At 39.5% G+C, this 26,791-nt stretch overlaps 2 protein-coding genes across 13 annotated transcripts in view; one reads left to right on the top strand and one right to left on the bottom strand.

The window, feature by feature from the left end:
* The first annotated feature begins 512 nt into the window (after nt 1-512).
* Nucleotides 513-8,741, top strand: RBM12B (RNA binding motif protein 12B). Of its 6 annotated transcripts, none has more exons than XM_009213325.4 (4): nt 513-677; nt 862-929; nt 4,163-4,211; nt 5,074-8,741. In XM_009213325.4, the coding sequence occupies exon 4, from the start codon at nt 5,102-5,104 to the stop codon at nt 8,105-8,107; it is 3,006 nt and encodes a 1,001-aa protein (XP_009211589.1). In that variant the 5' UTR covers nt 513-677; nt 862-929; nt 4,163-4,211; nt 5,074-5,101; the 3' UTR covers nt 8,108-8,741. The 6 variants fall into 6 exon arrangements, with proteins under 6 accessions (XP_009211589.1, XP_009211591.1, XP_003903017.1 ...); XM_009213327.4 differs by having other exon boundaries at nt 862-2,702; XM_003902968.5 differs by lacking the exon at nt 862-929.
* Nucleotides 8,742-12,092: 3,351 nt separating this feature from the next.
* Nucleotides 12,093-26,791, bottom strand: part of FAM92A (family with sequence similarity 92 member A) — a 31,173-nt gene continuing 16,474 nt past the window's right edge. For 2 of the 7 annotated variants that reach the window (XM_009213323.4, XM_009213322.4), the window contains exons 7-8: nt 23,556-23,669; nt 12,212-13,254 (exon numbers count right to left, since the gene is read on the bottom strand). In XM_009213323.4, coding sequence (XP_009211587.1) covers nt 13,162-13,254; nt 23,556-23,669 — 207 coding nt within the window. In that variant the 3' untranslated portion in view covers nt 12,212-13,161. Of the gene's footprint in view, nt 13,255-14,510; nt 14,627-15,234; nt 15,355-23,555; nt 23,670-26,791 lie in introns of all 7 variants that reach the window. The other 5 variants (XR_650867.4, XR_650866.4, XR_001905718.3 and 2 more) reach the window with 5 other exon arrangements.

Below are 26,791 nucleotides of genomic sequence, written 5' to 3'. Positions count from 1 at the left end.
AGGCGCCCGCCACCATGCCGGGTTAATTTTTTTTTTTTTAATTTTTAGTAGAGACGGGGGTTTCGCCCTGTTGGCCAGGCTGGTCTCGAACTACCGACCGCAAGTGATCCGCCCGCTTCGGCCTCCCAAAGTGCTGGGATTACGGACGTGAGCCACCGCGCCCGGCCACAGGAGCTTTTTAGAAGATGCTTTACGCCACACAGTAATGCAACACTGAAAAGACAAGTCGCCTTTTCTCTGCTTTTGCATCTCTTTCCTTAACTTCTGGAAATCTTGAAAGTTTGTCCGCTGTACTTCCACAGTTGTCTACCGAAGATTCTCAGTACATCTACCATCTGAGCCTTGACTGTGTCTCCGAATTTCTCCTGTTGCAAATCGAGGTCCCTAGACTGGGCACAATCTGGGCATGCGTAGAAGCTCAGCCAACTCGGGGCTCCGCCTCCCCTCCTCTAGCAAGGGGAAGCGGGTGAGCGGCAGCGCGCGTGCGCAAGCGTGGTGGTGGGATACGCCTGGAGAGCGCATGGGCAGAGAAACCTTACGTCCGTTTGTCCGGACCGGAGGGGCAGTGGGCGCCATCTTCTTCTAGGCTCACTGAGGGCTCTACGTGTTCTGGGGAGGCTGCTGCGACGAGGAGTGCCCTCAGCCTCCGGCCTTGTGTGTCCGACTCGGCAGCAGTGGTGTGTGTTTATTGCCAAGTGCGAAGCAGTTCCCCTCGGGGCGCCGGGGGTGGGGAGGGCTGGGCGACCAAGCCGGAAGAACCGGGAAAGGCGGGACCGGCGGCCGCGCCAGTATCTAGCGTAGCTCCTGCCGTTAGGGCACCCTCTTTTCTTGCTAAAACACCGACTCTCCCTTTCCCGTCAGCTTCCATGTGGTGGTGTATGTGCGCTTCCCAGGGATCTTGAGAGTGAAGATCTCGAAGGATTTCATAGGTATTTCTTTTTTCTTTGCTATGTCATCGTAGTTAGTAGTGGCAGAAAAGCGCTGCAGGCCCGGCTCGTTAGGCTTGAGAAGGGCAAGTGTTTTCAGTTAGATTTGGGGGCAGTTCACCCTCTGGCGAGGTAGGGTGGAATGTTTGCCCTTGAGACGGCGTAACGGAAAGGCACAGAGGTTGGGCGGTCCAGGTTAATTTGAAGGCTGATTTTGGCTGAAAGTCTGGCAACAACATCGGATCCCACGTAGCAACTTTGGCCTGGCGCGAAAGAAGGAAGCTCTGACCCCTGGGAGTTATGGACAAAGGCTTTGGTCTGTAGAATCGATGCCTTCGGATGATTCCCGTTTGAGGATGTTGGGAGAAATCCTGTGCCGTGTGGATTCGTCTTCATTTACAGTTCTTCTTAGGGACTATGGCTCTCATTGGTCATTCCTTTGGTTTTTATTTTAAACATCTACATTATAAAAGGTGGATCATCATAAAGAATAATTGTGGGTTGGTGTAGATTATTTTCTCCAGGGGAAACTCACGTTTAGAGTGCGAATATGCTACATCATGACTTTGGGCTTTACGAATTAGTCGCAAAGAGTTAAAAAAATTCTCTCACCATATCTGGAAAATGACTTTTTCTTCGCTAGTTAAAAATCAAATGGATCTAATGAGATATTACTTATTCAAATTCTGCCTCCCTCCCCTTTCCCTCTCTGTATCCCGTTAAATCTTGATTAGAAGATACACATTACATATTGTTTAGCTATAATGATGATTAAGTGGGATGAATCGTATAAAAATAGAAGTTATTTAAAATGCGCTTTTAATTTCACTGACTTAAGTGACCTTTGAGGGACCTACTTTCTTCTTTTCATAGAAATTTTAACAGATTATTGTCTTCAAATGAACACAAAGGCACGAAAATACTTTTTGCATTCATAACTAGAAAAATGCAAAATTTTAATTGCAGACTAGGGTAATTTTCGTGTTTTGCTTTTGTGTAATTTAGTGTGTTAAGAGCTGAATTTCTGGAGAATTTGCTTAAGGAAATAGCATGTTGGAACCACAGAAGTGCCCATTTTGAGAGCTGGTCTTTTATAGTTGGTCTCCAAGGTGTGATACTGTGGAGGCATAAATGGTACATTACCCTACTGTCTCAGGGGCAGAGAAGTTTAAGCATTAGTTGTGTTTAACTGTGGCAAATGAGAGTAAGCTTTTTAAATAGTCTGCTTGGATTGGAATTCATGAGATTTGTGCTCATGAAACTACTTAGTTAAAAGATCTTACTAGAGATTTTTTTGAATTTGAGATATAATTATTCCTTGAAATGTCTCTAATTTCTCTTGTAGATGAATTTATGTTCCCAGGGTAAATCCCTTTAAATTTTTTTAAAAAGCTTAGGAGAGACAAGAATATGTATATCTTACGGTGCTTTCTAAAATATCTTAACAGTAAAAGAGTAGCTAAGCCAATTTGCATAGGAGGGAGTCTTGGGACTTTAATATGGATAAGCATTCCAGAAGCCATTTATAGTTTTTGTTGAAGTGTTTGTATGGATATTGGTTTGTTGAAGAAAATAGGCTTTTTTTGGGTTGTTACTGTGCAAATACTTGAATAGCAAACCTCATTAATATTTTTCAGATGTAGAATGTGTGAAGTAATTTGATGTCTTTGCTAGTTTAGCTTCTAGTTAATCTATGGACCCTTTTTAAAGGAAAACAAACAGACCTCAGTGAATGTATCTTCAGACCCCCACTTTGGGGAACAGTGGTACTTAAGTGTAAGTACTGGATTCTTGATTAATGCAACATTTATTTGTACATTAAAAACATGTAAATTACGCCAGGCGCAGTGGATCATACCTGTAAATCCTAGCACTGTGGGAGGCTGAGGCAAGCTAGTTGCTTGAGCCCATGAGTTCCCTACCAGCCTGGGCAACATGGTGAAACCCTGGCTCTACAAAAAATACAAAAATTAGCCGGGTGTGGTGGTGCATACCTGTAGTCCCAGCTACTTGGGAGGCTGAGGTGGGAGGATTGCCTGAGCCTGGGTAAGTCTAGGCTGTAGTGAGCCAAGATTGCACCACTGCACTCCAGCCTGGGTAGCACAGCGAGAGAGACCCTGTCTCCTCCTCCAAAAAAAGTGAGTGTAAATTATAATTATTATTTTGGCAAGTCTTCGTGAAATAGTTTGGGTATCCCTGAAAGTATTAAACACAGACTTCTTTAAAAAAAAATACATTGAGATTTTCAGTAAACTGGTAATCCCAGTATTCCAGGTTAATTTTTACTTTTACTTTCTACATTATCATTTGGGTTTCCTTAGTAGAGTGAAGAATAGTTGTTTGAAATGGAAATCTGCTATTGGCATTACTAATAAGATAAATAGCATTTTCTGTTTGGCTGAGAAGAATTTTACCAGTTAACTATTTTTGCAGTATAAGGAGTGCTATTGAGATTTTTAACTTTAGGGATATTGTAGTATTTGCCTTAATTATACTGGTATTATGAAATTTGGTTCTGTGCTCAGACGTGTGAGCTGTTTATGTAGACCTTTAAATGGTATCCAAACAGTAGCCCATAGGTTTGGATTTATTGTTTTAAAAATTGATTTTTGAATTTCAGGCTTTGCTGTTTTATTCATTTATTGTATAATTTTGAATGGTTGCCTTAATTTGATTTGGTCTTATGTTTTGAAAGGAAGGAGAACAGCACGAGAGTTGGATATAAATATGTATTAGGTATTTGAATTTTCATGTGGCAAAATGATTGAAGGTCTTTTTTTTTTTTAACTTTTGGTATTGAGATTTTACTTGTAGAACAGTTTTTTGAAGTAGATGTAAAACTTGTGTACAGCAAAATGTATAGACCGTAAGGATAGAATTCAGTAAACCTTGATAAATTTATACACCCATGTAACTACTACTGCATTCAAAATATATAACATTTCCGTCACTCCTTTTTTTCATGCTACTTCCAATCAAGGAGCAGTTGTTCAATTTTCCGCAAGTTTTAAATTTTTAAATAATTTTTATGTCTATTTGAATATTGTATCTCCTTTTTGCAGAAGGATGATTAATTTCCCCTTGGAACAAAATACCATTTTGTAACACCTGTAATTGTGGTTCCTTATACTGCTTCACTTTTGATAGGTAATTCTGAAATGGATATCCTAATCTGGCGTTGTTTAAGATAAATTACAGGGTTCGAGGATTAATTATATTTCATTTTCTTTCCACAGTTAAGTTGCTTTTACAGAATTAACAGGTCTCCAAGAAATTGTAAAAAAGGTAAGATATCCAGAGTTTAAGGCTTTTTACAGAGGCTTGACAAAAAACATGTGAAGTAGAATAGTACATCTAGGTACCCATGGCTTCTGTTCCCTTTTTTTTTTAAAGACAGGGCCTCACTCTGTCACCCAGGCTGGAGTGCAGTGGCACAGTTGCAACCCATTGTATCCTGAAAATTTCAAATTGGGCTCAGGCAGTCTTCCTGCCTCAGCCTCCTGAGTAGCTGGGACTACAGGTGCATGCCACCCTGCCTGGCTAATTTTTTCTTTTTAGAGACAGGCTCTCGCTCTGTTGCTGAGGCTGGTCTTGAACTCCTGGCCTCAAGCGATCCTCTTGCCTTGGCCTTCCAAAGCCTGGAATTATAGGCGTGAGCCATCATGCTGGCCCTGGCTGCTGTTCTCTGTGTCTGGCCAGTGGTAGGCAATTTATTATCATGAGCAGAAGTTACATACTAACCATAGATGACTTTTCTAAATATGTAAAATTCATTGCAGTTGATAAAATAATCTACAAAGCTGTCATGTTTCAGTAGAAGATAAGATTCCAAATGAGTCTGAAAGTAGTTTGGTCTTCTTGTGAAGCAGCATTTGGCAGACTTACAAAGGAAGATTTGATATTTTTGATGTTCCTATTGTATAGAATAGGTGATACGAAATGTTTCTTCAAGGTAGTTGGTTTATTTGTATTTTTAGATGGGAGAAAGTTTTCTTTAATAATTAGATATCAGTATTTTTGTGAACTTGTATCTTGTTTTCATTTATAAATGTTGAAGGAAGCAGGAACCAGGTAATTATTAAGCTTAGTTTGGGCTAAGGTACTTCAAAAATAAGACTTGCTATTATGTGTACCTTTTTGTCTGCAGGTCATTATTGCTGTGGTTTGAACTCAGCATGGCTGTAGTCATCCGTTTACTGGGGCTTCCTTTTATTGCGGGGCCTGTGGATATTCGTCACTTCTTCACGGGATTGACTATTCCTGATGGAGGAGTGCATATAATTGGAGGGGAAATTGGGGAGGCTTTTATTATTTTTGCAACAGATGAAGATGCAAGACGTGCCATAAGTCGTTCAGGAGGGTTTATCAAGGATTCATCTGTAGAGCTCTTTCTTAGTAGCAAGGCAGAAATGCAGAAGACTATAGAAATGAAAAGAACTGATCGTGTAGGAAGAGGGCGTCCAGGATCTGGGACTTCAGGGGTTGGCAGCCTGTCTAATTTTATTGAGTCTGTTAAGGAAGAAGCAAGTAATTCTGGATATGGCTCTTCAATTAATCAAGATGCTGGGTTTCATACTAATGGTACAGGACATGGTAATTTAAGGCCAAGAAAGACAAGGCCATTGAAGGCCGAGAATCCTTTCTTGTTTCTACGAGGTTTGCCTTACCTAGTAAATGAAGATGATGTACGTGTCTTTTTCTCTGGTTTGTGCGTGGATGGAGTAATTTTCTTAAAACATCATGATGGCCGAAATAATGGTGATGCCATAGTAAAATTTGCTTCATGTGTTGATGCTTCAGGAGGTCTTAAATGTCATAGAAGTTTTATGGGTTCAAGATTTATAGAAGTAATGCAAGGATCAGAACAACAGTGGATTGAGTTTGGTGGTAATGCAGTTAAGGAGGGTGACGTTCTTAGGAGATCTGAAGAACATTCTCCACCAAGAGGAATTAATGATAGACATTTTCGAAAACGGTCTCATTCAAAATCTCCCAGAAGAACACGTTCTCGTTCCCCTCTTGGATTTTATGTTCACCTAAAAAATCTGTCCCTCAGTATTGATGAAAGAGATTTAAGAAATTTCTTTAGAGGTACTGATCTGACTGATGAACAGATTAGGTTTTTATATAAAGATGAAAACAGAACAAGATACGCCTTTGTGATGTTCAAGACTCTGAAAGACTATAATACTGCTCTGAGTTTACATAAAACTGTTTTACAGTATCGTCCAGTTCATATTGATCCAATTTCTAGAAAACAAATGTTGAAGTTCATTGCACGTTATGAAAAGAAGAGATCAGGGTCACTAGAGAGAGATAGGCCTGGACATGTTTCACAAAAATACTCTCAAGAAGGTAACTCTGGCCAGAAGCTGTGCATCTATATAAGAAATTTTCCATTTGATGTTACAAAAGTTGAAGTGCAGAAGTTCTTTGCAGACTTTCTTCTTGCTGAGGATGACATTTACTTGCTTTATGATGACAAAGGTGTTGGTCTGGGAGAAGCATTAGTGAAATTTAAATCAGAAGAACAGGCCATGAAAGCTGAACGTTTAAACCGACGAAGATTCTTAGGGACAGAGGTATTATTAAGACTTATATCTGAGGCACAAATGCAGGAGTTTGGTGTAAATTTTTCCTTGATGTCCAGTGAAAAAATGCAAGCTCGCTCAGAGTCACGTGAGCGAGGTGACCATTCTCATTTATTTGACTCAAAAGACCCACCAATATACTCAGTTGGTGCCTTTGAAAACTTTAGACATCAGCTAGAGGACTTGAGGCAACTGGATAACTTCAAGCATCCCCAGAGGGATTTCCGGCAGCCTGACAGGCACCCTCCAGAAGACTTCCGACACTCCTCAGAGGACTTTAGGTTCCCCCCAGAGGACTTCAGGCACTCCCCAGAGGACTTCAGGCGACCTCGGGAGGAAGACTTCAGGCGGCCTTCTGAGGAGGACTTCAGGCGTCCTTGGGAGGAAGATTTCAGGCGCCCTCCGGAGGATGACTTCAGGCACCCTAGGGAGGAGGACTGGAGGAGGCCCCTTGAGGAGGATTGGAGGCGGCAGCCGGAGGAGGATTTCAGGCGGTCTCCCACGGAGGACTTCAGGCAGCTTCCCGAGGAGGACTTCAGGCAACCCCCTGAGGAGGACTTCAGGTGGCTCCCAGAGGAAGATTTCAGGCAGCCACCTGAGGAGGACTGGAGACGGCCCCCAGAGGAGGACTTTAGGCGGCCTCTTCAGGGAGAATGGAGGCGACCACCCGAGGATGACTTCAGGCGGCCCCCAGAGGAGGATTTCAGGCATTCCCCTGAGGAGGACTTCAGGCAGTCACCCCAGGAGCATTTCCGGAGGCCACCTCAGGAGCATTTCCGTCGGCCACCCGCAGAGCATTTCCGGAGACCACCTCCAGAGCATTTTAGGCGGCCTCCCCCAGAGCACTTCCGGCGGCCACCCCCAGAGCATTTCAGGCGCCCCCCCCCAGAACATTTCAGGCGCCCACCCCCAGAGCACTTCCGGAGACCGCCCCAGGAGCATTTCAGGCGGCTGCCTCAGGAGCATTTCAGGCGCTCCCGAGAGGAAGATTTCAGGCACCCACCAGATGAAGACTTCAGGGGCCCTCCTGATGAAGACTTTAGGCACCCTCCTGATGAGGACTTCAGGAGCCCCCAGGAGGAAGATTTTAGATGCCCTTCTGATGAGGACTTCAGGCAGCTCCCAGAGGAAGACCTTAGGGAAGCTCCGGAGGAGGACCCTAGACTTCCTGACAATTTTAGACCTCCTGGTGAGGATTTTAGGAGCCCGCCTGATGATTTTAGAAGTCACCGCCCTTTTGTGAATTTTGGTCGTCCAGAAGGTGGCAAGTTTGATTTTGGAAAGCATAATATGGGAAGTTTTCCTGAGGGGAGATTTATGCCTGATCCAAAGATAAACTGTGGTTCAGGTAGAGTAACTCCTATTAAGATAATGAATCTTCCATTTAAAGCTAATGTTAACGAAATTTTAGACTTTTTTCATGGTTACAGAATCATACCTGATTCAGTTTCAATACAGTATAATGAGCAAGGCTTACCTACAGGGGAAGCCATTGTTGCTATGATAAACTATAACGAAGCTATGGCTGCTATTAAAGATCTAAACGATAGGCCAGTTGGGCCCCGAAAAGTTAAGTTAACTTTGCTGTAGAGAGAGAGCATTTCTAAATTCAGTTATCTTCCTTGCAGTATTGATGGAGTAAAATACATTTGTTTTAAAAAGTGTGTGTTTTTTTTTTAAATTATCTAATGAAATATTTTATTTTTGACCTGTGAATAGAACAAATGTAAATAGTAGAATGTGAATCTGGTTTTCTTTTGCTTGCAAATTGCCATTAATTTTTTTTTCTAATTTAAAATTACATATGCTGTTTTTTCTTTTGATGGGGAGAAAGAACTAATTCCCTGAGTTCATTCATTTTTGTTGATGTCATGGGTAAGCTTCAAGACTTACTGAAGTAGAGTTGTATTTGGGGAAGATACATTTTATATTCACTTTTTTTTTCCCATTCTGTAGTCTACATCGTTTACTCAAACTGTATAAGGAAATAGTGACTGTTCAGGTTTGGCATTTTCATTGCTACTTGCCTGCAGAATTAATGCCCTCTTCCTTGTCTGAGATATTACTGTGTTAAGTGTCCTGTTAATTATAAATAGTTCAAAATGGACAGACTGTCAACTTGAAATTTACTTATGTAAAAAGCTTAGGTGATTCTTAGGGTTTCCATGTTCATAACTTTACAAAGTTTTATAACAATAAAATTGCAACTTAATAGAACAACTAATTAACTTGTATTTGTATAAAAAGAAAAAAGAATTGCAGCTTGATACTGTGAAGATTTTCAGTAACTTCATTAAACCATATTTATGATGGGAGGGACCAGACATTCTATAGTAATAATGTATAGTGCTGTGTATAATTCCATGGTTTCTTCAACATCTTATCAACCAAATACGATTAATACAACATACGCAAAAGACAGTAAAATAAGAATCTAATTATAGATGCAAGAGGACTCAGGCTTATGCTGGGAAGAATCTGACAAATGGTATAGTTTTCCTAGGAAGAATTTACTGATGAGTCACATAACTTGCATGTAATATTAGGTTCTCATTTTTTAGCTTCAAAACTTTGTGTCCATGCAAAGACTCCATAACTGTTAAGACTTGTGGTTGAATTTTGACTTCTTTGATATTCAGCATTTAGTGCATACATTTTGCAAATAGGGAATTTGATTTTCTGTACCCATATTATTTATGGCTAACATTTATTAGGCACTTACTATGTGCTAGGCACTGTAAGCACTTTACATGCATAATCTCAATATTCCCTATGAGTACAGGGTTAATTATTTACCTCTATTTCACAAATGAGATAATGAAGTGGGAGGTTAAGCAACTTGCTTGAAGTCACAGGTAATAAATCATGGGGCCAGTTTTAACCCAGACAGACCACTGACTCCAGTTCATGCTTTTACTGTCTCACTTTTTTAAGTGGTATTTTTAATTAGGAAGACCATGCTAAAGATACTTTCAAGGATAAGTGATATATTTTCTCACTTCAGTTGTTGGTTTAAAATTAGCATAAAAAGGTAAAACCAGCATGCTCAAACATTGAGCTCAAACATTGACATTATTAATAAAACCCGAGTGACTTTAAAAGTTTCTTTCTATCCAGGGTTTCTCTTGGGATACGCACATTGTATATTACTGGCTTATATTTCACAATTGTTCATTTTATTCAACATGATTGACTCTGGTTGGCCTTTTATAATTTTCATGAAACATAATTTTCCTCAGTTCTGTAATCCAGATTTTCCCCATTGAGTAAATAAGAATACAATTGAATTTGCATAGGGTAATTTAGACATTTAATAGGATATTGCATAGGTAGAATACTTTGTCAGTACTTAGTTACTACCTATATGTATTTTTGTGTTACTTTTCAGTGATTTAAATCTAACAAATCTGCTTAAATTTGTTTTAAATAGTGAATATCCTGCTCACTATGGAATGAATAAACAGGTAAATTTGATACAAAAAAGCACCGCAGTATGATTCTTTAAGCTTGTAAGTAGCTAAGATAACATTAAATTGTTTGGAATATCCAAACCAAGCACAATAAAGAAAGTAGAAAGAAATATTTTTAATTGAGCAGAGATTGTATAGATGGTTCATTTGGTCACCCATCTTGAATATATGGAAAGTTAAAAAGTACTTCTCAAATACAAAGGAATAAAGCTAAGATGAAGCTTAACGTGAGGAATTACTTACTGTGGAACTGCTTTTCAAACTAGGCTGAGGTGGGATGGTGGTGGTAGTTAAGAGGCCAGCTATAGTAAATATAAGCTTTGTAGTTTTATTATTTTAAGAGCCAGAGTCTTGTTCTGTTGGCCAGGCTGGAGTGCAGTGGTCTGATAATGGTTCACTGCAGCTTCCAACTCCTGGGCTCAAGCTGTCTTCCTGCCTCAGCCTCCTGAGAGCTGGGACTACAGGTGTGTGCCATCTTGTCTGGCTAACTTTTTTTTTATTTGTAGAGACGGTCTCACTGTGTTGCCCAGGCTGTTCTCAAATTTCTGGCCTCCTGGCCTCAAGTAATCCTCCCTCCTTGGTCTCCCAGAATGTGTTGGGATTACAGGTGTGAGCCACTGTGCCCAGCCTTGTATTTTGATTTTTAAATTATGTGAATATTTCATTTTACTTCATAATATATCCGGGCTTAATATTTTTAAACTTCATTATAAAACGTTTATTACAGAAGTGGTGTCTTCTAGTTGGGAGCCATCTTTGCACATCTCTCTCCAACTCTGCCTTTAGTGATATGTCAATAACAAATTGGCCATGACAGGAGTATTTTACACCATGGAAATTGATAAATGCAGCAAATCAAGGAATTCCCCTTCCGTTGTCCCCTCAGAGAGCCAGCTTCCCAGCACCTCATCAATTTCAAATATAAAAAAAGAACAGTAAATTTTCATGTACACATCACTCAGCTTCAGTAATTGTCATCTCATAGCCAGTTTTTCCTCTCCTATCCTCAAGGTATACCAGGTACACTGGAGGTGTATTCTCTAGTCTGGTATCCAGTGGCATTTGTCTTAAACATTTTTGTCTAGAAAGTATCTAAAAAAATGTAGATCATGTCTAGAAAGTCAATCCAACAACCAAGAGATAGGTAAAAATCATATTATGAATGCATTTCTATTAATTTACTGACATCACTGTTAAGAGCAGTGGTTCTTGATCCATATGTCACCTGTTAAGTAGTGACCTTGCTGCCTCTGTTTTTGCAGTAAATAATAGCTGTTGTTTATTGAGGTGTATTAGATACTATATGATGTATAATTATGTATGAATTAACTATCATTTAATTCTGATAATCCTAGTAAATGTACTACAGGTCGAGTATTCCTGATCTGGAAATTTGAAATTTCAAATGCTCCAAAAATTGCAAGCTTTTTGAGTGCCAACATGATGCTCAAAGAAAATGCTCATTGCGGCATTTAAGATTTCAGATTTTTGGGTTAGGAATGTTGAACTGGTATAATGCAAACACTCCAAAATCTGAAGAAATCCAAAGTCTTAAATACTTCTGGTCCCAAGCATTTCAGATAAAGGATACTCAATTTGTATTCCTATTTTGGAGATAAGAGATGGAGACTTACAGGCTGGGTTGGTTGGATTGGTTGCCTGTTTTTTGTTGTTGTTGCAGTGGGAAGCTAGGAATGGTTTTTTACATTTTTAAGTGTACTTAAGTCTTAAATGGTTACATAAGTACCCGTATAATAGTCTTGAATTTGCCTCAACCCACCAAGAGTAAAAATGTTTACTATCTGGCCCTTTAAGAAGTTTGCCAACCTAGGTCTGGTCTAAATAATGAAAATTTTACATTAATGAAGGTATTTTCATGGATAGTATTCCTTTTGTTCTTAGCATATTTCTCTGAGGTAGGCAGAATGTATGTTTTATTCTAGAATTATTGGTTTATGCAGTTTTAACTTTACAAATAAGGCAAATCATGCTCAAGAGAAGTTGCTATTTAGTAAACAGCAAAATAAATATAATAACTGTTTTCCCCCGAACTACAACCAAATTTAAATACTAAGTGAGGAAGCAGTAAATATCCAATGATAATCTTGAGTTTCTTAATATCAATTTATTTAGGGTTTTAAAAAAAGTACTGAAATAACTTTGTCACTTAGGACTATTCTCAGGAAAGAGTGCTTTGTTAAGAGCCATGAATGACAAAGTCAAAAGCTTTCTAGAAATCTTTATTTTTCTGTTATGAATAATTGCATTTTCTAATTATCCCAAATGATTTTATAAATTCCCTTTTATATGCCTGCCTGGGATCCATGAAATAAAAGTATAATTCCTTACCAAAAGAGAAGCATCAGAGACACTGAAAGGCTCCAATTGTTTTATATTTTCAGAAATAAAAGTGATTGTATACCCTTTTATTAACTGCATGGTAGCCTGGTAAAATTTTTATAGAATTTTTAATGATTTATGGTGTTCTGTGATGAGGCAACATTCCACTAAATTAGCCTTCCAAAAGTTGCAGTATCATGTATAAGTATGACAGTTTTGTTTTAAAACCAGAGTCAGATTGAATGTGGCTTTTTTTACAGCTGAAATTTATGCCTTATGTGTATTCATAACACATTGATATCTTAGTGTCACATTATCTTTATTCTTTGATTATACTCTTGAAAAGTAAATTTACTTATCAAATGATAAAATTTTAAGGGAAAGTAAAAAAAAAATATTTTTTCTTAAGGCTTCATGGAATAGAATTACATGTAATCAGAATGACTACATAGGACCCTTTTCTGGTAATGAAAGCATGGAGTCTTAACCAAAAAGCTAAGCAGAATTGTTAGATCTTTTGGTTTCTGTCATAATGTACTATTGGAACTTCAAGTAGATATAGTACAGTAATATGAAATACTTTGAAATACACCATCTTTGAAGAAAAAAGGTACTTACACAAAAATCACCTAACACTAGTTAGGATGTTGAAATGACTGGTATGTAATATTTTTTAAAGCCTTCATTTTTGGTCAGCATAAGTTTCCTTTAATTATTTTTCTGTTTCCAGTTGGACTTCACTTTGAGGCTTAACATATCAAAGTGAGTGTAAAGTTCTGTAGTTTAGTCATTGTGGATTCCATGTCATTTATGATGAAAATGGAAATGTGTAGTTTACTTAAGAAAATTTTCTTCTTCTGTAACATCTAACTCTTCATCCTCATCATCATCTGCTTGTTGATCCTTTCTTAGTCGACAAGTGGATACCTGTTAAAAGTCAACACACTTTTTAAAATAAAAATACTAACTTAAAAAAATTTTACATGCTTGGTATCTTTTTATGCTATTAAAGAAAAGGGCACACAACAAATATTTCAAAAAAAAGTCCATGTCATAATTTTTAGTAGTGACAATTCCCTATGAATTTTAAGGTCAGAGGCCAGTTTTTTCATTCATGATATTTTTTGAATAAAAATGTGTAATTAGCCATTTGATTTTAGTTGGATAGGCATCAATACTTCAGAAACACTACTTTAAAAGTATAGACTTAGTATATTATGAATGTTAAAAATAAATTTTGGGTCACAAAAACAGTATTTGAGAATCATAAAATGGATGGCAAAAATAGAAGGATATTTCAGCTAGGCAGTGGGACAGAAATACTGATGTAAAAGTAGTGTGATTTAAATGGAATGAGTTGAGAATCTGAACTCACCAGTTTTAAGTTGACTGCTGCCACATAGGGCATGTTGCTTAAAACTTCTCTGAGAGTGATTATATCTAACCCAGAGGACATTTGGGAATGTCTAGAGACACTGTTGTTTGTCACTATTGGGGCTGTGTGTTTATGTGTGCTGCTGGCATGTTGTGGGTAGAGGCTGGGATGCTAATATCTGCCTAATATTGTCACAATATACAGGACAGTATTCCATCCCCTTCTTCCTTCCTGGTGGGCCCAATTATTTGTCCCAAAGTCAGCAGTGTTGAGGTTGAGAAACCTGGGATAATGCATTCTAAAGTGCTATAGAAGTGTTAGCTAAGGTAACATTATTAGTTGTAGTCAAAACCTTTTTTTTTTTTTTGAGACGGAGTCTCGCTCTGTTGCTTAGGCTGGAGTGCAGTGGCCCGATCTCACTGCAACCTCCGCCTCCCAGGTTCACGCCCTTCTCCCGCCTCAGCCTCCCGAGTAGCTGGGACTACAGGTGCCTGTCATCATGCCCAGCTAATTTTTTTTTTTTGCATTTTTAATAGAGATGGGGTTTCACCGTGTTAGCCAGGATTGTCTCGATCTCCTGACTTCGTGATCCAGCCACCTCGGCCTCCCAAAGTGCTGGGATTGCAGGCGTGAGCCACTGTGCCCGGCAAAACTTTATATGGACTATAAAAGTAAATTTATAGAATTTATGTTCAAAGCACTTAATGCTGGAATAATAAAAATATAATTGGGTTGGGGGAGAGATACATATAAAACAAAATAAATGCTTAGAGGAGAATCAAATGAAAATAGAAGGTATGAAATTTACCTAAAAGTTGTATTTTGAAAATAGTTTGTTGAGTTGCATATTCTGAAGGCTAGATATGAAAAGGGCATAGCTCTCTAGATGAGGGTTTGGCAAGTTGTGGCCCAGCCAGCCTCCTGCTTTTGTAAATAGAATTTTATTAGAACACAGTCATACTGCTTTATGTGTTACTTATAGTTGTTATTTATAGTTGTTGGGGTAGAAACCATATGGCCCACAAAGCCTAAGATACTTAGTCTCCACATCTTACAGAAAAAGTTTGTCAGCCCCTGCTCTAGATACTGGGAAACTCAGGCTTTCTGGATGTAGACAAAAATGATTTCTGTGTTCAGTAAAAGCCATTTTTTGTTATAATTTGGTATTTAACTTTATAATTTAATCAGATCTACTAAGTCTTGATAGTGAGATTTAAACCTAAGTTTGACTTCAGAACCTATGCTCTTCATATTATAGAAGATAACACATCTGCATGAGCATTCTTCTGTCTTTTCCACTTCTGCTCTGAAGTGTTACGTTTTAGAGAGTAATATGTAATTACGGTATAAAAGATACTTAAGAAATAACAGAGCTGCAACTTAGTGCAATCTTCTGTCATTACAGAAGAGGAAATAGGTCCAGGGGAAGGTAAATTACCTGAGGTGGTATGACTGAGGGGAAACATTTTTAGAACTCAACAATTCCAAAGGCAGCAGCTCAAATTCCTTTAAGAGTATGGTTTCTTGCTCACCTGTCCTGTTCCAGATACACACTTAGCTGACAGTGATCTCTGAAGAGGTGACTTTGAATTTGCTCGTACAATATCTAAACGAGATGAATAATCTGGTGCATACAGAGAATTTCGGAAAACCTATTATAATGATAAAATAGCATGATAAAGTAGATGCTAAACAAAAGACAGTCAAATTAAGTTCCTTAGTTTTTTGTTTTTTTTAAAAACAACTGCCCCCAAATGGACAAAATTCCAATTATTGTAAATGTAAAAGAAAAAACAAAAATAAGCTAGAAAGATAAAAGCTAAAAATTCTATTTGAACTATGCAAGATGATGATAGATATTAAACAGTAATTAGTCATGAAACAAGCATTTAAATGCTTTTGCCAGGAGAACTGCAAAAGTTGAGACCTTCCAAGAGCATGCAGGCTAGTAGGGAGGCTGCGACTCATACCTTTGAATCTTTCTGTTCTGCATAGGTCAACTCCTACCAATTTAACTCTGCAGTACTGCTATGAAAATTACATAAGACTAAATTGGAACCACTATAATGTATGGATTCCAACCTTACTAGGGTCTGGAATGCCATGACTTGTCAGTTCTCTTTCCTTAAGGCACTATTTCCAAATGTTACCACTCTCAAGCCTTTCTAGCTCCATCTTTTCTACCCTATCCCCACTACTTCTCTAATAGATTAATTAGGTAAGGTTATCAGATATGAATCTCTTCAACTTTCCTCCTTTCCCTTCTCTCTTTTTTTTTTTTTTTTTTTTGAGACGGAGTCTCGCTCTGTCGCCCAGGCTGGAGTGCAGTGGCCGGATCTCAGCTCACTGCAAGCTCTGCCTCCCGGGTTTACGCCATTCTCCTGCCTCGGCCTCCCGAGTAGCTGGGACTACAGGCGCCCGCCACCTTGCCCGGCTAGTTTTTTGTATTTTTTTTAGTAGAGACAGGGTTTCACCGGGTTAGCCAGGATGGTCTCGATCTCCTGACCTCGTGATCCGCCCGTCTCGGCCTCCCAAAGTGCTGAGATTACAGGCTGGAGCCACCGCGCCCGGCCTCCCTTCTCTCTTTTTAAAAATACCATTCTCATTTATTTCCAATGTGCATTTTTTCCTTTAACCAAAACTTCAAACCCAACCAGCAAACAAAAGCTTCTGTTGTCCACAGGTTCCCTCTCCTAGAAAACAAGCTCAAAACCAGTCTCTCTCTTTTTTTTTTTTAGTTATCTCAAGGTATAACTTCTTAAACTTTCTAGAATATTCGACTTCATCTCCATTTTTTTTTAAAATTTCTATTTATTTATCAACAAACTACAATTGAGCTTTTCACCTTCCACTAAAATTGCTCTTGCTCACATCACCAAGGTCTTTTTTTCCTCTTCATCCTCACTGACCCCTTCCTGAAACTTAAATGCTACCAAGCTCTTTCACTGTCCTAGTTTCTCTATTTCTTTACATCTCTTTTTCTACTACTTACACCTAAAATATTTTTAAAGGGTTTCCGTTAGGCCACTTTTTATATATAAAAACAATGCTGCTGTGCACAGTGGCTCATGCCTATAATCCCAGCGCTTTGGGAGGCCAAGGCAGGAGGATCACTTGAGCCTAGGAGTTTGAGACCAGCCTGGGCAACATGGCGAAACTCCATCTCTCCAAACAATTAAAAAAGCAATCAGCCAGGGGTGGTGGTGCATGCCTGTAGTCCCAGCTACTTGGGAGGCTGAGGCAGGAGAATCACTTGAGCCTGGGAGGCAGAGGTTGCAGTGAGCCAAGATCACACCACTGCACTCCATCCTGGGCAACAGAGCGAGACTCTGTCTCAAAGTTTCTCTGCAAGATCTTATCTACACTGTTAATGACTACCCTTCAACTAATCCCCTGACAAGCATACCCTGTGATAGCTGTATTCATGCTCCCAATTATCTCCTGCTCTAGACCAGCACTGTCCAGTAGAACTTTCTGAGATGATGGAAATGCTTGCTGTTCTGTACTGTACAAAAACGTAGCCACTGGCATGTGTGGCCATGTGTGGCTACTAAGTACTTGAAATGTGGTTCATGTGGCTGAGGAGCTGAATTTTTAAATTGAACTTTAAATAGTTATATATGCCTAATGGCTACTGAACAGTGTAGCTCTAGATTAGCTATTACAATAAAAGACATTATCTTTTACCTAGAAGACCAAGCTATAAGCCTGGGCATTCTCTCTAAATTTCTCACCTGACACTTTGGGAGGCTGACGCAGGTGGATCGCTTGAGCCCTAGGAGTTCAAGACCAGCCTGGGCAACATGGCGAAATTCCATCTCTACAAAAAATACGAAAATTAGCCAGGCATAGTGGGACGTGCCTATAATTCCAGCTACTTGGGAAGCCGAGGTGGGAGGATCACCTAAGCTCAGAGGTCAAGGCTGCAGTGAGCCATGATTGTGCCATTGCCCGCCAGCATGGGTAATAGGATGAGACCCTGTCTCAAAAAAAAAATTTATATAAAACTTACAAATTTTCTCACCTGAGGCACTTCTCTTTTATTGACTCTACATACTATGCCTTTATAGCTTACTTTTTATTTAAGGCCAAAATATGTTATTGCTGTCTTTTTTTAGACAGGGACCCCTCTGTCACTCAGGCTGAAATGCAGTAGTGCAGTCATAGCTCACTGTAGCCTCGAACTCCTGGGCTCAAGTGATTCTCCTGCTTCAGCTTCCTGAGTAGTTGGGGCCACAGGTGTACTTTGGCTAATTTTTTCATTTTTTGTGCAGACAGTGTCTTGCTATGTTGCCCAGGCGGTCTCAAACTCCTGGCCACAAACCTCCTGCTTCAGCCTCCTGTAATGCTGAGATTACAAGTGTGAGCCACCATGCTTGGCCTCTTTCTCTATTCTAAAACTTTCTGTGACTCTTGACCGTAAATGCAGAACCTAAGTTATACTATGCCTTTGCAATGCTGGTTCCTTAGCCTAGAATTACAGCAAACTGTCCTTCAAGAATTACTTGTCCTTCAAGAACAATGTAAAACGCCATCTTTCTTCTACATTCCCCTATTGTCTGAGTAGCTCCTACTGTTCATACTCTCAAGTATGGCTTTTAACTCAGTGTTTTGTAATCGATTATGTATCTGTCTCAAGTTCTCTCTTAAGCAAGGGAGCCCTGTTTTATCTATGCATCTCCCCCCTGGCAAATAGAAGATGTTAATTAAATTCACTTTTGCCAAATGAATGATGTTAACCGTTAAGTTGCAAACAGTTAACATCATTCATTTGGCAAAAGTGAATTTAATTAACATCTTCTATGGGGGGGAAAAGGAGACCCAAATTAGGGGATGGCTATACATTCCTTTAAATCTCAGAGAACTGCAGGACACGGAAGGAATCAAGGATAAAACATAGGAGGTAAGACTTGTGTTTTAAAGTAATTCAGGGATGCTAATTAGGTAAACAGGTTACCAAGGACCAAATTCAATTTTGGTGCCAGACATGGACCACTGACATCCTGGTATGATATAAAAATGCAATGACTTGGGCCAGGTGCGGTGGCTCACGCCTGCAGTCCCAGCACTTTGGGAGGGTGAGGCGGGCGGATCATGAGGTCAGGAGATCGAGACCATCTTGGCTAACATGTTGAAACCCTGTCTCTACTAAAAATACAAAAAATTAGCTGGGCGAGGTGGTGGGTGCCTGTAGTCCCAGCTACTTGGGAGGCTGAAGCAGGAGAATGGCGTGCACCCGGGAGGCGGAGGTTGCAGTGAGCCGAGATCATGCCACTGCACTCCAACCTGGGCAACAGAGTGAGACTCCATCTCCAAAAAAAAAAAAAAAAAAAAAAAAAAAAAAGCAATGACTCATTAAACAACTGGTATTTGGAGGAGAAACATTTTTCTTAAAAACATTCCTTTAACTTTTCTAGCAAAGATGGAATTTAAAGTGGGAAATGGAAAACAGTATGTCACCCTTGGAATACAAGTCTATACCAGTTAAATATTTATTAAAATTAACATTTTACTCCAATTTATTGGCAATAATGCATTTTCCAGCATGGTCCAGTATTTCTTCTAAGAGCAGTTCTCAAGATCTGAATGTGCTCTGAAGTTAATACAGAGGTGACCTGACAATACTTTTTTTTTTTTTTTCCCGTGAGATGGAGTCTCACCCTTTCACCCAGGCTGGAGTGCAATGGCGCGATCTTGGCTCACTGCAACCTCTGCCTCCCAGGGTCAAGTGATTCTTCGGTCTCAGCCTCCCAAGTAGTTGGGATCACAGGCACGCGCCACCATGCCTGGCTAATTTTTTATATCTTTAGTAGAGACAGAGTTTCACCATGTTGGCCAGGATGGTCTCGAACTCCTGACCTCATGATCCGCCTGCCTCAGCCTCCCAAAGTGCTGGGATTACAGGCCTGAGCCACCGCACCTGGCCGACAATACTTTCTATGTGAAAAACAATTAAGATGGTTTGTGATACAACTAGAGGAGCCTAACTACAAAACACTGGCTGCAGCTGGAATACATCTCAGCAGTTCTCACAATGCATGGACTATCTGGAAGAATAGCAAGTTATTTCTCAGTCTTTTTCTGCATGTTTTCTTTGCTTCTTTCCAAGAAACCTTGTATTTACAGGATCCTTCCTCTTGGTAGGTACCTGTTTGATACTGTATCAGTTACATGAATTAGTTACTTCCCCTGGTCCCATAATTCTCTCCAGACTGTTCTCTCCACAATTGCTATATGGCATAATAATAAATAGTTTATGCCCGTGGTTCATTGAACATGTGCTCGTGCCCTATACTGTGCTGTTTTGCTTTTGTTTTTTTCCATGACATGCCATGATTCTCAACTGTATTGTTTTAAATACACTGTTCTTTCTTCACAACAGTCCTGCCTCAGGACCTTTGTATATCTATCTATGCCCTCTCCCTGAAAGTTTTTGCCAGGCACCCTTCCATGCATCTCTCAAGATTCTAAGAGATCACTCTGATTCTCCAGACTATTTGTAACCCTCCATTACACACAGCACACTTTTTTTTTCCCCTTTATAGGACTGGTCATATTATTAAAAAATCGTTAGTTATTTTTTTGCATGTCGAATTCCCTGGTAGATGTAAAGTTACTGCTTTGACAACTTGGACTGTTTCTAACTTAGAATACTAAATCCTTCACACTTAGAATGGTGCTTGGCGCATATGAGGTGCTCAATAAATAGTTGTTGAACAAACACGACATGAGGTAAGTACTACAGTATCTCCATTTTAGAAAGGAGGAAGCTGAAGAGCGAGTAAGTTAACTTGCTCAGTATTACTTCACTAGAAAGTAGGGGAGTTGATATTAAAAAAAAAACTACCACATATTCCTGAGACCTTTAGTTTTACATAGAGCTCTTTTCCCACAAACTACTTAGATGGCTAATTAAGAGTAGTGGTAAGTTATAAAGGAAGTGGTGTAACAAAAAAATACCTAGGGCCTCTGGGATAAGAAGGAAAACCTTGGGGACTGAAGGGCTTGAAGGAACTTTAAGGTCAGTTAACAAATGGCATGTCAAAGGTATTATACAAAGAAGAATGAAAATACTTATAAAGTGGACTACAGTCTTGAAGAAGAATTGGGGGATCACTTTTGAACCTGCCACTAAATGCAGTGTTATTTCTTGCAGGAAATGATTAATGTTACTCAGCAAGAACCATACTTCTGGAAGTCTAATGTAGAGAGGATTAATGCATAATGGGCCTTGTAGTCAGACTTCCGGATCAGACTTTCAGCTCTGCTACTTAGTAGCTATGAGATCTCTGGGAAGTTTCTTAACTTCACTATGCTTCCGTTTTCTCATCCACAGAAATCAGAAATAAGTACTTTCATCAAAGTTGTTGAGAGGATTAAAATAATATCGTTAAAATGCAAAGATCAATAGCTGACTCAATGTAATATGTAAACATTTGCTATTTTCTTATTTTATAAATGACAGATGAAAGCTTGATAGTCAATTTTTTTTTTTTTTTGGGATGGAGTTTCTGTTGCCAGGCTGGAGTGCAATGGCGTGATCTTGGCTCACTGCAACCTCCGACTCCTGGATTCAAGCGATTCTCTTGCCTCAGCCTCCCAAGTAGCTGGGATTACAGGCGCGTGCCACCAAGCCTGGCTAATTTTTGAGACGGGGTTTCACCACGTTGACCAGGATGGTCTCAATATCCTGACCACGTGATCCACCTGCCTCGGCCTCCCAAAGTATTGGGATTACAGGCATGAGCCACCGTGCCCGCCCTTTTTATTTTTGGAGATGGAGTCTCACTCTGTCACCCAGGCTGGAGTGCAGTGGCACAATATAAGCTAACTGCAACCTCCGCCTCCTGGGTTCAAGTGATTCTCTTGCCTCAGCCTCCCAAGTAGCTGGGATTATAGGTGCCCACCACCATGCCCAGCTAATTTTTGTATTTTTAGTAGAGACGGGGTTTCACCATGGTGGCCAGACTGGTCTTGAACTCCTGACTTCAGGTTATCCACCCGCCTTGGGCTCCCCAAGTGCTGGGATTGCAGGCGTGAGCCACTGCGCCTGGCCTTCATAATCAAGTTTTAAAAGCAGGACATGAAAAGGAGTGAAAGTTAAGAAACCTTAGCTGTAGTGTTTGGAAGTAACACTTGGGAAGTCATTACTGACAAATAGAGAAATATAAATATGTATATATAACTGATATAAAACAAATTAGATTTTGACATTAGAAACATATATACACATACTGTAATATGTACTTTCTTCATTTTATTTAACCTATATTCTGGTTTTAAGTTTCCTGAAGCCCATGGAGTAATGGGACGGGAAGGCTCAGAGGATCTCTTTATTGATAGTTAAGATACAAATAAAAATTAGGCCAGGCGCAGTGACTCACGCCTGTGATCCCAGCACTTTGGGAGGCCAAGGCGGGCAGATTACGAGGTCAGGAGTTCGAAAGCAGCCTGGCCAATATGGTGAAACCCCATCTCTACTAAAAATAGAAAAATTAGCTGGGCGTGGTGGCAGGCACCTGTAATCCCGGCTACTAGGGAGGCTGAGGCAGGAGAATCACTTGAACCTGGGAGGTGGAGGTTGCAGTGAGCCGAGATCGCACCACCGCACTCCAGACTAGGTAACAGAGCAAGACTCCGTCTTGGAGGCAGGGGGAAGATACAAAAAAAAAATTGGGGGGAATCTTCAAATTTGTTAAGTGGTAGACACTTCCATATTTTATTAATACAGAATTCTTGTTATATGTTGGGATTACATGGCTTTTTTCACTTCTGTATTAGAGATGAGATGGGGAAAGTATGTCTTGAACAGTTTACTTCAGCATAAATACTTTCGTACCTTTATTTTTTCCTTTTGGAAGGTAAGAGGGTTGGATATTTACAGAATTGCTCATTGAGGACCAGGCTTTGATATTTACTTGCTCTAATGTTAGTTGGCCAATCAGAATTATCTGCATTTAACTAAAACCATCAGCATAAAGCAAGCTTACATAACCTACATTTATTTCATAGCTTAGTGATTACATTACATAGTCAGAATCCTGATTCTGCTATTTACTAGCTAAGTGGCCACAAATAAGTTATTTAAATCCTCTTGGCCTGTTTCTGTAGTTATAAAATGAGAGTTACAGCAGCACCTACCACCTGAGATTTTGAGGTTTGAATGAGAAAATGCATGTAAAGCTTTGGGTATTGTGCATGATATAAACACTCAAATGTTACTGAAGTCACTAAATGTTAGTTATTTGTTAGCACACTTCAGTGGGCTTATATCACCAGTCAAAATGATACACAGTATTTTATTTAATGGCTTTATGTAAATTGTATTTTACTAGCTATTAATAAATTAACTCCTGGAACTTTTGCCATGGTTAATTTGAAAAGTTGAAAATAAATGGAAAATCATAAAAATTCATCTGTTTTGGATTATACATAATAACCACTGTAGTGTTCAAATTTAAGATATTAATCATGGCTGGGCGTGGTGGTTCATGCCTGTAATCCCAGCACTTTGGGAGGCCGAGGTGGGCGCATCACTTGAGATCAGGAGTTCAAGACCAGCCTGGCCAACATGGTGAAACCCCATCTCTACTAAAAATACAAAAATTAGCTGGGCATGGTGGCGGGCACCTGTAACCCAAGCTAGTTGGGAGGCTGAGGCAGGAGAATTGCTTAAACCCACAAGGCGGAAGTTGCAGTGAGCTGAGATCACACTACTGCACTCCTACCTGGGCAACAGAGTGAGACTCTGTCTCAAAAAAAAAAAAAGATACTAATCACGTACAAACTAATGTTCTCTTTTAAATATTTCCACATTAACAGAAGAACTGAGCTTAGATAGATATAGTCCTACCTCTAAATCTTCATCTTCATCAATGTTTTGTATATTCTGGTAGGCAGCAGTGTAGACCTCTAAAGCTTTGCCGTGAAATAACATTTCGATTGTGATAAATTCAGAAAATATAGTCTAAAAAAAACGAAAGAATTGAATTTAAACAATGATTTAAATTTCTTTATGAATATAGTAACTTTATTCCTCACTATAGTCTTGGTACTTTATAAAATACAGAAGTATCTGTTTTTCTACAGGGCAAATAAAGTACAAAAGATAACTGAAAGAGAAACAGTTGTGAAGACCTTTTGCTGCCAAACCTTCAAATTATACAAAGTATTTCCTTTATCACCATTCACTTCCATCTTATTTTTTATTTTAGTTAGTTCTCTTTATACTTAGTAACTGACATTTATAATAACAGAAGATCTGACTAAAATGTATGCTACTGTATACTTTTAATACCATATGCTTATTAAGTATTAGAGCAGTTCAGTTATGAAGCTGGTGTTTTAGCAATTCCAACTGATGTTTAAACAGTAGAACATTTTTTCAACAGGAATTATGTTCCACACTATATGCTACTTGTATTCTCTAAACATAAAGGAGTTACTTGGTAGTAATGACACTCCTGCCACTGATGATAATACCATATATTTGCATAGAGCGTTCCAGTTTACAGATATTGACTTGCCCAGTGTTGCTCACAGATAAGACTCTTTAGACACAGATCTGATTCTAAGGCTATAAGGTTATAGCTCATTTAAGGTTTTTCTGCTATTGCCCACTGAACTGTGCTGTTCTTGCCGGAATCAATAATTTCCTTCACAGATAAACTGTGCAGGTAACCTCTATATAAGCATGATGGAAACTTATGACAAGGAAGATCATGAACAAAAAGTATGAGTGAAGATGTGCATGTTGATCTGAGCAGGGGGTGAGGTAATCAGTGGATAGGGAAAAGATGGAAACCAGGCAAGTTTTTAATAAACATGATCATATCTTGTTAATTATAACAAAATAAGCAATATAGAGAGAACTGGGCTGAATAAGAACAAGGCAGAAAATACTCAAGCATGGATTATATTAGAAGGCTAGTCAAATACACATTTCCCTTCATCCCTGCTCTCCTAAGATAACCCAGAAAAGAGTGGTCATATACTTTGGAGGATAGCCATATAGATAATTATCAGTAGCCTGTGATTCTTCCCTCCAGCCCCATTCTTTCCTAGATGATTAGAAAAACACTTAAGGGAGCATTAAGAGGCTTTGATTGCTACTCAGTGATATATGTCATTCTAACTGAGAGGACAGGGCGTAGGTTAAAAGAGACTTGTAACTATGATTCACAATCACCCTTATTGTCACTTCATGTAAGTTAGAGAGGGCTCAGGTATACCAGGCTGGCAACTGACTGATAAACGGCCTTATGCTAAAATACAATTTTGGATTTCATATTAAAGTATCTCTAGATACCCAGGAATACTTTAGAGGAGGAATGGCTTCTGACCAGGGCTGGGATCTACTCTTAGTTGTTAGTGTCCTTATGATAGTTGCAAACCAGAAAGGAGTCAGGTTTTCTTGAGTGTGGAAACTCCTAGAGGGAAAACTGAACTAAGAGTTGATGACAAGCCAAAACACCCATTTTTAATGCTCAAGAAATAAACTAGTCAGGCACAATGGCATGTGCCTATAATCCCAGCTACTTGGCAGGCTGAGGCAGGAGGTTCCCTTGGGTCCAGGTGCCCCAGACCAGCTTGGCAACATTTGGAGACTTCTGTCTCAACAAGAACAACAAAGTCAACTAGCTAAATTGGACGTAGTGACTAACAGTAAAGCCTCTATCTTGTTTGATTAACAAAGATCTTTGACGAAAAAGTTTTAAGAACATTTTGGCAAAGAGGAAATGACAGCTCTCCAGAGTATAGGATATAAAGGATGTCAGGAGAACTATCTACCCATTTGAAAATTAAAGTTATATATCCATGTCATAACACTGCAAAACACGGCTGCCAGCTCAATATTTAATGTTTAAAATATGTTAAAAATCAAGAAAGTATAAGCAATACTTATATAACCTAGGGGATGTAAACCTTTCTAAGCATGACACCAAGGAGGAAACCAAAAAGAAGACAGATAGATCTGGCAATAAAAAGAAAAGAGGGCCGGGCGCGGTGGCTCAAGCCTGTAATCCCAGCACTTTGGGAGGCCGAGACGGGCGGATCACGAGGTCGGGAGATCGAGACCATCCTGGCTAACACGGTGAAACCCCGTCTCTACTAAAAAAATACAAAAAAACCAGCCGGTCGAGGTGGCGGGCGCCTGTAGTCCCAGCTACTCGGGAGGCTGAGGCAGGAGAATGGCGTGAACCCGGGAGGCGGAGCTTGCAGTGAGCTGAGATCCGGCCACTGCACTCCAGCCTGGGCAACAGAGCGAGACTCCGTCTCAAAAAAAAAAAAAAAAAAAAAGAGGTGGCAAAAACACTGTAAGCAGTAAAATGAGAAAAGACATTTGCAACATACTTTCTCTTTCATTTGAAGGGCTAATTGTCTCAATATAAATAATTTTTAGAAATTAGTAAGAAATTCCAACATCCAACAGAAATATAGGTTAAGGAAAAATATAATTTACTAAAGAAATGTATTGCTAAATATATTTAAAAAGCTCAGCAGTAATAATGCAAATGATACTGATTTTTTACCTATCGTCCTATTAAAAATACTGCAACTTATGGTGTCAACATTGTCATATAAAACAAACAAAAAACACATCAGGTGCAGTGGCTCATGCCTGTAATCCCAGCACTTTGGGAGGCCGAGGCAGGTGGATCACCTGAGGTCAGCAGTTCTAGACTACCCTGGCCAACATGGTGAAACCCCATCTACTAAAAATACAAAAATTAGCTGGGCATGGTGGTACACGCCTGTAATCCCAGCTACTCGGGAGGCTGAGGCAGGAGAATCACTTGAATCCAGGAGGCAGAGGTTGCAGTAAGCCAAGATCATGCCACCATACTACAGCCTGTGTGACAGAGCGAGACTCCGTCTCAAAACAACAACAACAAAAAAACCAAACAAACTCATCATTGTACCTGTGCTTATGCAAGGTTTAGTAGGAATGTAAACTGGTTTAACCTTTGTGGACAGAAGTTTTAAAAATATATATTAACATTAAAAGTGTATGCTCTGAAGGAGGAGCTCCACATCTGGTAATTTATCTCAAGAGAATAACTGGGCTAGCAGTTAAGGCTGCTGTTT

Source organism: Papio anubis, chromosome 8 (assembly GCF_008728515.1).
Source record: "Papio anubis isolate 15944 chromosome 8, Panubis1.0, whole genome shotgun sequence".
Classification (NCBI taxonomy): Eukaryota; Metazoa; Chordata; class Mammalia; order Primates; family Cercopithecidae; genus Papio; species Papio anubis.
This window is presented reverse-complemented; position numbering and strand designations above follow the sequence as displayed.